Genomic DNA, 14,349 nt, shown 5'->3' with positions numbered 1-14,349 from the left:
CGGCACACCACTGGTCACTGGCCTCCAGCCCGAAAAGGTCCCCTCCACAACTACCCTCTGTCTCCTATTACCCAGCCAGTTCTCAATCCACCTAGCTACCTGACCTCGTATCCCATGCGCCTTAACCTTTTCTACCAGCCTACCGTGAGGGACTTTGTCAAACGCCTTATTGAAATCCATATAGATGACATCAACGGCTCTCCCATCGTCGACCGTTTTTGTCACCTCCTCAAAGAATTCTACCAGATTCGTAAGGCAAGACTTCCCTCTAACAAAGCCATGTTGCATATCCCTAATCAGATCGCAATGCTCCAAATGCTCATACATCCTACCCCTAAGAATTTTTTCCAATAATTTTCCTACCACCAATGTCAAACTCACCAGCCTATGATTACCCGGGTTATTCCTACTACCCTTTTTAAACAGCGGTACCACATTAGCTATCCTCCAGTCCTCTGGAACCTCACCTGTGTCCAAAGAAGAGACAAAGATTTGCGCCAGAGGCCCAGCAATTTCATCTCTCACCTCCCTAAGCAGCCTGGGATAAATACCATCAGGCCCCGGAGATTTATCCGTTTTTATGCTACCTAAAAACCTTAGCACTTCCTCCCTCGTAATAGATATTTCCTTCCACTGATCTACAGCTCCCTCCAAGACACTGCACGACACCGAACCCCTCTCCTTCGTGAATACCAACGCAAAGTATTCATTCAGGCTCTCCCCCATTCCCTCAGACTCTAAGCACAGTTCCCCTCCTTTGTCCCTAAGAGGACCAATTTTCCCTCTAACCACTCTCTTGCTCCTAATATAAGAGTAAAATGCTTTTGGATTTTCCTTAATCCTATCAGCCAAAGCCATTTCATGCCCTCTCTTCGCCCTTCTAACTCCCCTTTTTAGCTCCCTCCTACTCTCTCTATGTTCCTCCAGCACTCTCTCCGTTCCCAGTTGTTTTGACCTAACATATGCCTCCCTCTTCTTCCTGACCAAGTCCTCAATATCCCCTGTAATCCACGGCTCTCTAATCCTACCTTTCCCATCCTTCTGCTTAACCGGCATATGCCTTTCCTGCAACATTTTCAGTTTGCCCTTGAAAGCCTCCCACTTGCCGACTGTGGACTTACCAGCTAACAGTCCCTCCCAATCAGTGTCCTTCAGCACCTTCCTAATCCGGCTATAGCTCGCCTTCCCCCAGTTCAGCACCCTCCCCTTCGGACAGCACTCATCTTTTTCCATTGGTATCCTAAAGTAGACAGACTTGTGGTCACTGTTAGCCACATGTTCACCTACTGCAACCTCAACCACCTGACCCGGCTCATTACCCAAAACTAAATCCAGTATAGCCCCCTCCCTAGTCAGGCTAGTTACGTACTGCTCCAAGGACCCTTCCAGCACACGTTTTACAAATTCCTCCCCATCTGAACCCCCAGCTCTCGGCACCTTCCAATCCACTCCAGGAACAAACTTGGTTTGTTCTCACTGGAGCGACGGAGGGTGAGGGGAGACCTGATAGAAGTCTACAAGATTATGAGAGGCATGGACAGAGTGGATAGTCAGAAGCTTTTTCCCAGGGTGGAAGAGTCAATTACTCAGGGGCACAGGTTTAAGGTGCGAGGGGCAAGGGTTAAAGGAGATGTACGAGGGAGATTTTTTACACAGAGGGGGGTGGGTGCCTGGAACTCGCTGCCGGGGGAGGGAGTGGAAGCGGATACGATAGTGAGTTTTAAGGGGCATCTTTACAAATCCATGAATAGGATGGGAATAGAGGGATACGGTCCCCGGAAGGGTAGGGGGTTTTAGTTCAGTCGGGGGCAGCATGGTCGGTACAGGCTTGGAGGGGCCGAAGGGCCTGTTCCTGTGCTGGAATTTTCTCTGTTTGCAGACCTTGCCATAGTTGGCGGAGGTCGGTGTGGCTCACCTGGGCCTCTAGCTTGGTCTGGTGCTGTCTTTTAGCATCTTTGATGGATCTTCTTAGATCATATCTGAATTTCTTGTGTAGGTCAGTGTTGGCTGACTTGAATTTCTCAGACCTGGACTTCAGCAAACCGTGGATATCTTTGTTCATCCATGATTTCCAGATGGAGAACACACAGATTTGCTTCTTTGGCACATAGTCTCTTCACACTTACTAATGAAGTCAGTTACTATAGTGGCGCACTTGGTCAGGCTGGTTGCAGAGTTTTTAAATGCCGACCAGTTCACTGACACCAGGCAGCCCCGTAGGAGATCATCCAATTCCTCAGACCAACATTGCACAACTTTACAACATGGAAAAACTACAGCACAGGCAGGCCCTTCGGCCCACAAGTTACGCTGAATGTGTCTCTACCTACTAGGCTTACCTATAACCCTCTATCTTACTAAGTTCAATGTACTCATCCAGAAGTCTCTTAAAAGACCCTATTGAATCTGCCGACAGCAGCCGATTCCACTCACTCACCACCCTCCGAGTGAAAAATTTACCCTGACATCTCTGTACGTACTCCCCAGCACCTTAAACCTGTGTCCTCTTGTGGCAGCCATTTCAACCTTGGGAAAAAGCCTCTGAGAATCCACCCGATCAATAACAAAGAACAAAGAACAAAAACAGCCCGGGAAACAGGCCCTTCGGCCCAACGATCCCGCGTCACCATCTCAACACCACCAGTCCCCCCCTCCACCCATGACCCTTATCTAATGTTTTATGGCCATCCGCATTGAAGGAAACTAATTTAACAATGATTTATTCCTGCCAATCAGCCTAACAGCACATCTTTGGGGTGTGGGAGGAAACCGGAGCACCCGGAGAAAACCCACGCAAGCATGGGGAGAATGCGCAAACTCCCACAGACACCGACCCAAATCCATGTGTCTGCACAGCAATCAGTGATAGTCACTGAGCTGTCGTCTTGCCCAGTATCTGGTCCAGTTTAGGCACACACTAACGACATGAAACACTAGGCCAATCTCGAACAACCAAGAGCAGCCCCAGTATGACCCATCGCGTGTATGCCCCTCGTTGGACACAAGGCGGACCGACTTAAAACCTGTGAATGAAAAAGAGAAAAAACATTATTATCATACCACATCCTTTTACGTTACCAGAGACGTCCCAATGCTAATGAACCTTATTTAAATCAACCTCCTATATCCTCCCATCTCCAACCCACTCATGTGCCTGTCTAAGTTACTCCTAAATGGCTCCAGCGTGCCTGCCTCCACCACCTTACTTGGCAGAGCATTCCATACCCCCACTACCCTGTGTGTGAAAAACCTCCCTCTAGTATCTGTGTTATACCTCTCCCCCCTCGCCTTAAGCCCATGGCCCCTCATACTGTGTGTCTCTAACATAGGAAATAGCTTACCTCTGTTTACTCTATCTATACCCTTCATAATCTTATATACATAGAACATAGAACATTACAGCGCAGAACAGGCCCTTCGGCCCACGATGTTGCACCGACCAGTTAAAAAAAAACAATGACCCACTAACCTAAACCAATCCCTTTTCGTCCATAAACCTATCCACGGATCTCTTAAACGCCCCCAAACTGGGCGCATTTACAACTGCAGCAGGCAGGGCATTCCAATCCCTCACCACCCTCTGGGTAAAGAACCTACCCCTGACATCCGTCCTATAACTACCCCCCCTTAATTTAAAGCCATGCCCCCTCATGCTAGCTTTCTCCATCCGAGGAAAAAAGCTATCACTATCCACCCTATCTAAACCTTCTAATCATCTTATATGTTTCAATAAGATCCCCTCTTAGCCGCCTTCTTTCTAGCGAAAACAACCCCAAATCCCTCAGCCTCTCCTCATAGGACCTCCCCTCCATACCAGGCAACATCCTGGTAAACCTCCTCTGCACCCTCTCCAAAGCCTCCACATCCTTCCTGTAATGTGGGGACCAGAACTGCACACAATACTCCAAGTGCGGCCGCACCAGAGTTGTGTACAGTTGCAACATGACGCTGCGACTCCTAAATTCAATCCCCCTACCAATAAACGCCAAGACACCGTATGCCTTCTTAACAACCTTATCTACTTGATTCCCAACTTTCAGGGATCTATGTACACATACACCTAGATCCCTCTGTTCATCAACACTATTCAGAGTCCTCCCGTTAGCCCTATACTCAACACATCTGTTATTCCTACCAAAGTGAATTACCTCACACTTCTCCGCATTAAACTCCATCCGCCACCTCTCGGCCCAGCTCTGCAACCTGTCTAAGTCTTCCTACAAACTATGACACCCTTCCTCACAATCTACCACACCTCCGACTTTGGTGTCATCAGCAAATTTACTGATCCACCCAACTATACCCTCATCCAGATCATTAATAAAAATCACAAACAGCAGTGGCCCCAACACAGATCCCTGAGGCACACCACTCGTAACTGAACTCCATGACGAATATTCACCATCAACCACCACCCTCTGTCTCCTATCCGCTAGCCAATTCCTGATCCAATTCCCTAGATCACCCCCAATCCCATACATCTGCATTTTCTGCAGAAGCCTACCATGGTGAACCTTATCATACCTCTATTAGATCCCCCCTCAGTCGCCATCTTTCAAGGGAAAAGAGCCCCAATTTCTTCAATCTTTCCTCATAACCCAGTCCTTCCGCTCAACATTTTATAAACCTCTATCAGGTCGCCTCTCAACCTTCGTCTCTCCAGGGAGAAGAGTCCCAGCTCCCTCAACCTATCTTCATAAGGAATGCCTCCCAATCCAGGCAACATCCTTGTAAATCTCCTCTGCACCCTCTCAATAGCTTCCACATCCTTCCTGTAGTGAGGTGACCAGAACTGTGCACAGTACTCCAAGTGGGGTCTGACAAGGGTCTTATAAAGTTGCAGCATTACCTCCCGACTCCTAAACTCAATCCCTCGATTAATGAAGGCCAGTACACCATACACCTTCTTGATCACATCCTTTACCTGCGAAGCTGATTTGACAGTCCTATGGACCCAGACCCCAAGATCCTTCTAATCTTCCACACTGCTAAGACTCCTACCCTTGATGTTGTACTCCTTCATCCCATTGGTCCTGCCAAAATGGACCACTACACATTTATCCGGGTTGAAGTCCATCTGCCACTTCTCTGTCCAGTCCTGCATCCTATCTCTGTCTCGTTGACTTTCTTTGGTGGATTCTTCCGCTTCAGTTTTTGCTTGTAAGCCGGGAGCAGGAACACAGCCTTGTGGTCTCTGACTCAGGAACTCTACTCTCAGAATCAACTACTTTACTCACCAAGTTACCATCCCCAAGGTCTCTCTCACAACTAGATCATTTAATTTAATTTATATATTGCTGTCATGAATAGGGTTACATTAACACAGGGTGCCACAGGGATCGGTGCTGGGACCCCAGCTATTCACAATATATATTAATGATTTGCATGAGGGAACAAAATGTGACATCTCAAAGTTTGCAGATGATATCAAGTTGGATGGGAGGGTAAACTGTGATGAGGATGCAGCGATCTTTCAGAATGATCTGGACAGGTTGGGCGAGTGGGCTTAATCAATGGCAGATGCAGTATAATTTGGATAAGTGTGAGGTTATTCACTTTGAAAGCAAAAACAAGAAGGCAGGTTACTACCTGAGTGAGTGTAAATTGGGAGAGGGGAGTGTGCAGAGGGATCTGGGTGTCCTTGTGCACCAGTCACTGAAGGTAAGCATGCAGGTGCAGCAGGCGGTAAAGAAGGTAAATGGTTTGTTGGCTTTCATTGCGAGAGGTTTCGAGTACAGGAGCAGGGATGTGTTGTTGTGATTATACAGGGCCTTGGTGAGACCACACCTGGAATATTGTGTGCAGTTTTAGCCTCCTTTTCCGAGGAAGGATGTCCTTGCTCTGGAAGGAGTGCAGTGAAGGTTTACTAGGCTGATTCCGGGGATGGTGGGACTGATGTATGAGGAGAGATTGACTCGGTTAGGATTGTTTTCACTGGAGTTCAGGTGAATGAGAGGGGACCTCATAGAGATTTATAAAATTCTATCAGGACTAGACAGGATAGATGCAGAGAGGATGTTCCCAATAGTGGGAGGAGCATAACACTGCCCAACCTACCGTAATGCAGGTAAAAGGATAAAAGAATCTCAACTTACCTCTTCCTTGCCTGTGGTCCTCCCAACACCTTTTTTGATTCAAGGAGGTGGTAGAGAGGAAACACTGAAGTAGTGTTTGGGGTTTAATTGTCCTTTTACAACAGCTCCTCCACAAACAGATGGATGGTGTCTTCCTAAGGTCCACCTTCTGGGAGCAGTTACTGCGCCTGTGCAAATCTTGCCTGCAACAGCCAATCGGTGTCGACTCTCTGCTGCCTTCACCTGGATAATCAGCCACAATCGTAATGAATGGCACAGCAGCCTGAAGGGCTGAATGGCCTCCTTCTGCTCCTATCTTTTGGTCTAGAAAACCATGCTGTTTACATTCAGGAATCCCTCCTCTCCGGTTTAACTCTGGGACAGAGTGGATGTAGTGTCCTGCCCAGTGTTCAAAGAACAAAGAACAAAGAACAACCCAGCACGGGAAACAGGCCCTTCGGCCCAACGAGCCCGCGCCGCCGCATCACCCTACACCTATTCTACCCTGCATGTCTATGAATGGAACCCCTAACTTAGCCAGATTCAGGGGAGAATAGTGTCAATTTGGTAAAACCAATCAGCCTAAGAGCACATCTTTGGGGTGTGGGAGGAAACCGGAGCGCCCGGAGGAAACCCACGCAACCACAGGGAGAATGCACAAACTCCCACAGACACAGGCCCAAATCCATGTATCTGCACAGCTAGCAGTGCTAGTCACCGAGCTGTTGCGGCGCCCGTCTACCGGTCCAGGATTAAGCACACACACCGACACGAAGTACTAGGCCACTCCAGGAACCTCCAGGAGCAGCCCACGCACGACCCCCCGTGTGCATGCCCCTCGTTTGACAACAAGGTGGACCTCCACCTGTGGAATAAAAAGACAAAAACGTTAATCACAAGCCTGCCTTTCCGGTGTCTCCCGAGGTTCTAACCCTTATTCAATAACCCCTACCACAACCCTCCATCCTCGTTTCACTCATGTGCCTATCTAACTGAACCTTAAACGAGTCTAACGTTCCTGCCTCCACCACCCTACTCGGTAGCGCGTTCCATACCCCCACTACTCTCTGCGTAAAGAACCTTCCTCTCACTTCCAAATTATACCTCTCCCCCCTCACCCTTAAATCATGTCCTCTTGTATTCGTAACCAATCTAGGGAGCAGTCTCTCACTATTGACCCTGTCTATTCCCTTCAGTATCTTATATACCTCTATCATGTCACCCCTCAATCTCTGTCTTTCCAAAGAGAACAGTCCCAGTTTCTCCAACCTTTCCTCGTAACCCAACCCCTCCATGCCAGGCAACATCCTGGTAAACCTCCTCTGCACCCTTTCCAGAGACTCCACGTCCTTCCGGTAGTAAGGTGACCAGAACTGGACGCAGTACTCCAAATGCGGTCTAACCAACGTTCTATACAACTGAAGCATTAGACGGCAGCTTTTATACTCTATACCTCTTCCTATAAAGGCTAGCATTCCATAAGCCTTCCTAACAACCTTCTCCACTTGTGTCACAACCTTCATGGATTTGTGAACCTGCACTCCCAGGTCCCTCTGTGTTTCTATACTCCTAATCTGTCTACCTTTAATCACATAGCTCCTCTCTGCATTATTCCTTCCAAAATGCATCACCTCGCATTTGTCAGGATTAAATGCCATCTGCCACCTATCTGCCCAATGTGTGAGAAACGGTCAGATACTCACTTTATGATTCCCCCCCTTGAATCAAATACACGGATGAGTTCAGCTAACTGTCGGTTTATTCGATCTTGCAAGAAAGGGTGCCGTCCCGTGGGTACACACACCTTGCTTTACACAATCTTAGTTTATATACATTTTTCCTAGATAACAATAGGACAGCCCTCCTTTCTTTATTGGGTACCACTCCTTAATCTCTTTACTGAGTGATCTCCTCCCTTGTTGACATCCCATTAACTCTAATCCAATCACCCCTTTTAAGGCTTAAATCGTTTTACCTCTCATCAATTCAGCTAACTCTTTTTCATTGTCCCGTAAATTGCTTACCCATTTATTTTATATGGTGTAAATCTCTTTTAGGCTATGCTGAAGACCCCGAGCGCCTGCCAGTCTCATGTTTTTTTTTTCTTCTTTTTCTGCGTGTTTCATCATCTGCTGGTCTTAGCGTTTAACCCCTCAGGTTACACTAACGGTTCTGTCATGGTTTCCGCCCCAGATGGCTTGACTCAAAAATTACACTACCGCTACCATCCCTCACAATCCCCCCTGTTTTTCTTACGCTTTGTAATTTTTGACATTCTTCTGGTGTTCCAGGCGTTCCAGCAGGTCGAGGGCCTGTTCATCCAGAGTTTTATCGCCTAAGAGGCTTATCCTCTCTTCCGTCTCTAAATTCATATTTATCACTTTTCCATTCAGGACATCCCCCCTAGTCAGGGCTGTTTCGATTAGCCGCTGAGCCAACCCCCGAACACAAGGGATGATACAACACCCTAGGGCGGCCAATACCCCTGCCGTTACCATGAAAGAGACAAGGACGGACATTACTACTCCTTTCCATTTGCCGAACCAAGCTTCCAACCACCCAGTGAGATCTAGGTCTGTACCCGAGTTCTCAGCTAGTTCATTAGCTAGGGTCGTTAGCCCTTCGAGGGCTCGGGTAATTGACCCATCGGGAGCTGTGTTATTTGGGATAAAGGTGCAGCATTCAGTTCCTATCATGACGCATACCCCCCCTTTCTCTGCTAGAATCATGTCCAGGGCTAGCCTGTTTTCCCAGGCCATTCTGCTGGTTGCGTCCAATTGTTCCGCTATCCCGCTTATCGCATTTCGGGTATAATTAACAAACCTCTGTTGATTATAATAGATATAGTTGATCCAATCTACATTCTTGTTGACAGTCACCCACCAGAACAGGGATTCAAATCCTGCTGCTATCTGGCTCCTGGCTTTGTACTCATCAGGGACCCCCCTAGGGACCCCTATGGCGTCCAAATATATTCGTTCATCAAAAGAACCCGGGAGGCTCCTTTTCCCTCGTTCTTTTCCACGGGGTCCCTGATGTTCGAATGCCAGGGTAAAGGGTACGGCCAATTGGATAAGTGCACAAGTGCCCTTCCATTTCTGAGGTAAAATGGGTCTCAAAGTCCTCCCTCCACAGTACCACCATAGATCAGCTCTAGGTACCTGGATTTGGGAGTAGTTTCCTCCCTCGGTGGTGTCGCTGACTTCCTTAACTGTTCCACACCTATCGAAGCTTCCCACTTCCCTGTCCAATCCATCCCCAGTCCGGGTGATACAGGTGTGATGTATCCCCGTTACTCCGGAAAAAGGGGGGGGTTGAGACGCCCTGTTCAGTTTGATTGGGGGAAATGTCAGGCTCAAGGAGCGACAAGTGGGGTCTCCCCAAGCCTCTCTGTTTTGATACAGTTTCACCATACACTCCATTTCAGCTGGTTCTTTATCCCATCCCAGCGGGAATGGGACCACCTGGGGAGTTGGCCGGCTACTGGTGCACGCATAACAGTTACCTTTTCCGACACTTTGTACTGTATATTTGACCCATTCTATCCAGGTGTTCGCTTCCCTGAATCCCGTTTCTATTTCAATGGTCTCTCTTAAATCCTTTACCTCCACTACCCTGACTTCTCCCGAGACTCCCCGGCTAGGGGCGGAGGAGTTCCTGGTTTCGGCATTTTTGACTGTAACCCGCACACAACACAGGGCCGCCCCCACCCTCCCTGTGTGTTCCTTGATCTTGACCCCAAAAACTTGTCCGTCGAGGCCCTCTGTCCCACCGTCGTCTGACTTTTTTATGGTGAGGTAGAGGGGGTTACATTGGTTTAGCTTACAGTCTCTGGGAAAGATCTTCCGTGGAACCAGTGATACTTTCTCGCGAATCCTTAACTTAACGTCTTCATTTAACCCCCCTACTTGACAAGATTCTACTTTCCCCTGTTCATTTTTAGTACACTTTGGGTTCTTATCGAAGACAAGTAATTCTATTTCCCTCCCCTGGTATCTCTTTTGCCCCGTAAGGTCGTCTTTGCAGGGTACCATTCGACAGAGGTCGATCTCAATTACCTGTGCCTGGGGTGATTGGATTATAGTAAGGGAGTACACTTGGGCCGCCTGCCCAGCACCTATGCCCCCATAGAGTAAACATATTATTAGTAACATCCCGCTATTGCCGTATATTGCCCAAATTGACATATCAAAAATCAAGTCCAATCAGTTCTTCGCGGTGTGGTGGCCAGGAGTAGGCACTTCTTCTGCTGGTTCTGGCACCGGTCCTTTCACTCGAGTGTAATGCGTCCAGCCTTTCTCAGCCGTGCGGATAGCCGTTTCCGTGGTCAGAAGTACTAAGTAGGGACCATCCCAGATCGGTTCTAAAGTCCGGAGTTTCCAGTTCTTGATTAGGACCCAATGCCCTGGCTTGATGGTGTGTATCGCAAACTCGAGAGGTGGTGTCTGTGCCAGGAGTCCCTGTTGGCGTAAATGAGATAGAGCAGACCCCAGGACCTCAACATATTTATGCACAAATACATCGCGGGACTCGAATGTGGGGAGTTCCCCTTTTGGCCCATTAAAGGGGAGACCGAACATTATTTCGTCCGCCAACTGGTTCCCCTTTGTCTCTATCCCATTGTCTCTCTGGTGTCCTTTTACATGGACCACAGCAATTTCCCGTGGCCCCAGCAGGTCTTTTAATATTTTAGTAACCAATTCCTCATGTATCAATTCTTTTCCCCTACTATTTATCATTCCCCTTTCCTTCCAAATTTTCCCAAAAGTGTGTACCACCCCGAACGCATACTTGGAGTCGGTGTAGATGGTCCCTATCAATCCCTCTAAGCCCTTGAGAGCCCGGTGTAGAGCATATAATTCACATGTCTGGGCAGACCAGGCATTAGGCAGTCGCCCCCTTTCTACCAAATTCCAGCCAGCTTCACTAATGATCGCGTATCCATTATGCCTTTTTCCGTTTACCACCCGGGAGGATCCATCTATATACCATCGCTTTCCAGTGTGAAGAGGGGAGTCCCTTAGATCCTCCCTTACCTTACTCTGGAGATCTATTATGTCCGAACAGCAATGTTCGAGTCCCTCGCCTTCTTCCCCCTTCCAGAGGAATTCAGCTGGGTTCTGACAGGAATTGACCTCTATCTTAAGATCGTCCCGATCTAGCAAAATGGCCTCATACTTCAAGATTCTTGAGTCCGTCAGCCATCTTCCAGCCCTCTGATTTAAAATAGTCCTAACCTGGTGGGGGGTAATGACCGTCAAGGGTGCCCCAAATGTCAGCTTCCTACTTTCTTCCACCAATTTGGCCGTGGCAGCCACCGCCTGGACACATTCTGGCCAGCCTCGGGAAACTGGGTCCAGTATCTTTGATAAGAATGCCACTGGCTTCCTTTTTCCCCCCCAATCTTGGGTTAAAACTCCGAGGGCGGTTCCCTGTTTGGCATTTACAAAGAGTCTGAATGCCTTACTGAAATCTGGCAAGCTCAAGACTGGCGCGGTCATCAATTTCTGTTTCAGGGTCTCAATTAGTTCCTCCTCTTTCTCGTCCCACTGGATTTTGTTAGGAGCCCCCTCTACAAGTTTTAGGTACAGACCCTTGGTTAGGGGGGCATAGTCGTCTATCCATAATCGGCAATAACCTAAGAGTCCCAAAAACATTCGTAGCTCTCTCTTAGTTCCCGGGAGTCCCAGTTCAACTATTCCCCTCACCCTTTCCGGACTTATTCTCTTCTGTCCCTGGCTTATCAAGTGTCCCAGATACTTAACCTCTCTTTCTGCATATTGGAGCTTCTTCTGGCTCACCCTTAGTCCCTGTCCTGCCAAATAATTCAGAAGGGTATTTGTTCCCGCTACGACCTCCGCTTCTGTGGGTCCGGACAACAGGAGGTCATCCACATACTGTATGAGTTTTAGGGCTGGGGAAAGGATCAGTCCCTCTAATACCTGCTCTAAAATCTGACCAAACAAATTTGGCGATTCGGTGAACCCCTGGGGAAGCACTGTCCAGCGGTATTGCTGCTTCCTGCCCGTGTCAGGGTCCTCCCACTTGAAGGCGAATAAGTCTCTACTGGCCTCGTCCAACGGGCAGGCCCAGAAGGCGTCCTTTAAATCCACTACACTGAACCATTCATGTTCTGGGAGTATCCGCCCCAGTATAGTGTATGGGTTCGGCACCACCGGGTGTCGTACCTGTACAATCTTATTGATTTCCCTCAAGTCTTGGACCATTCTGTAACTGCCGTCAGACTTTCGGACTGGCAAAATGGGAGAGTTATATCTCGACATACATGGTTCCACCAGCCCATCACTTATCAGGTCTTTCATCACTTCTTTCAGGCCCTGTCTCCCTTCCCGGGAGATAGGATACTGACGTATCTTGACAGAGGGGCTCTGGGGCTTAAGATCAATTTTTACAGGCTGAATCGAGAGTCGCCCTCTGTTTCCCTTGGCCGTCCATACTCTAGAGTCTATACCCGTGAGTCGGTCCTCGCTAAGGTATGACATAGTTACCACCAGGTCTTCGTCGTCCCCTACATTTATTCGGAGCCCGAAGCGGATTATCAGGTCCCGCCCCAACAGACCATAGGGGAGATGAGGGAGGTGGAGGAGCTCTGCTAAAAGCTCCTCTTCCTCCCATTGTAGTACCTGTGGTTCAAATAGTTTCGCCCTAAATACCCCTCCCTTTACTCCTGATATGTTCAACATTTTAGTTTGGTAATTGGCTCCTGTAGGATAGATTGGGATTGAGGATCTGCCTGCCCCCGTGTCGACTAAAAATGTAACATCCTCCTTTTGTGGACCCACCTTTAAATTTACCAGGGGTTCTTGGTAGGTCCTTTTTCCGATTCTCCCCTGACCCCTCTAATCAACCTCACATTCCATTTCATAAATCCCTTCTCGTTCCTTCTTAAATTCAGGACACTCTCTTTTGAAGTGTCCCGGTTTCCCACAGTGGTAACACCCGGCCGCCCGGGGCCGGTCACCACCGTAAAATTCTCCTCGTCCTCTACCTCGGCCCCTCCTGGCCCCCCTTTCCTTCCAACCTCCCCTTGACCTTCCTCTACCTACTGTATATCCTTCATCCGTTATCCCGGTGGACTTACATACTTCCCTAACAGCTGCCACCATCATCTTTGCCTTCTGCTTTTCCTTTACAACCTCTCTCTGAACAAAGACCTTCTGCGCTTCCCGCAATAATTCCGCCATGTCCTTCCCACTCCAATCCTCAATCTTTTGTAGTTTTCTCTGGATATCTGGCCAGGATTTCGTTACAAAATTAATTTTTAGCATTCCCTTTCCAATTTCATCATCAGGATCGATTCCTGAATATTTGCGGACAGACTCCCTCAGTCTGTCTAAGAACATGCTGGGTGATTCATCTTTTCCTTGCCTAATATCAAATGCTTTTGCCACATTCTGCTGCTTGGGGACACATGTCTGGATCCCCCGAATTATAAGATTCCGGAGATCCGACATGTTTGTCCGCCCTTCCTGGGTATTATGATTCCAATTTGGATCCTCAAGAGGGTATTTTTGATCTCCCCTGAGTTGTTCTTGCTGTTGGTGATCCCTATCCCAAATTTCTATGGCCCTATTTCGGATCATAACTCCTTCATCGTAGTTGAATAATATGCTCATCGTGGCCCGGAGTTCCCCCCAAGTATACATGCTTGGACCCAGGAATTGGTCAAGTTGTGTCGCTACCGCGACAGGGTCTTCTAGGAGAGGGGGCAACTCCTTCCTAAGTTGTCGGATGTCTGCCGAGTTAAGAGGCACCACCACGAGCCCTGTCTCTCTTTGTCCGAAGGGAACCTCCCTGAGGGGGTGCATTTCCACCTCGGGCGCTGAAGCCCCATTATTCTGCTGTTGTTCCAGGGACTGTTTTATTACCAACCTCTCGGACCTCCGCAGACCCTCAACTGGGGGTCCGCCTCCTGTGCCGTTCTCAAGATTTATGAGATCATCCCCTCGGGGCCCTTGGGCCCCATTATTATTTGGTTGATATGCAGGGGGTACATTTGGTACAGGAGGGGGTGGCGGCGGGAGGTTGTCAAGAGGGTCCCATTGCCCCGGTCTGCTCTGTGGGATCATTGGATACAGGGAGACTGGCTGTGGCGATCTACTCATCGCGCCCACCCAACAGGCAGCGTACTTACTTTCCTCGGGGTTAAAGGGTTGTTTACTATTAACATATAAATTTAATATCTGACAGACCCAATCCTCATCCGATCCATATTTTGGCCACAATACAGATGGTTTCCGGATTGGTTCCTTCG

At 48.5% G+C, this 14,349-nt stretch overlaps 1 protein-coding gene across 1 annotated transcript; it reads right to left on the bottom strand.

Moving 5' to 3' along the window:
* Positions 1 to 7,832: 7,832 nt before the first annotated feature.
* LOC145337681 (uncharacterized) lies at positions 7,833 to 9,596 on the bottom strand. The gene has a single exon (XM_080182505.1). The coding sequence runs from the start codon at positions 9,494 to 9,496 to the stop codon at positions 8,327 to 8,329; it is 1,170 nt and encodes a 389-aa protein (XP_080038631.1). The 5' UTR covers positions 9,497 to 9,596; the 3' UTR covers positions 7,833 to 8,326.
* Between the last annotated feature and the right edge of the window lie 4,753 nt (positions 9,597 to 14,349).

The sequence above is a fragment of the Carcharhinus amblyrhynchos genome, unplaced genomic scaffold (genome assembly GCF_965287045.1).
Source record: "Carcharhinus amblyrhynchos unplaced genomic scaffold, sCarAmb.v2.hapA scaffold_58, whole genome shotgun sequence".
In the NCBI taxonomy this organism is placed as follows: domain Eukaryota; kingdom Metazoa; phylum Chordata; class Chondrichthyes; order Carcharhiniformes; family Carcharhinidae; genus Carcharhinus; species Carcharhinus amblyrhynchos.
This window is presented reverse-complemented; position numbering and strand designations above follow the sequence as displayed.

Coding starts and splice junctions, on each gene's coding strand:
- LOC145337681 (XM_080182505.1), bottom strand. CDS start 9,496: ATGGAGTGTATGGTGAAACTGTATCAAAACAGAGAGGCTTGGGGAGAC.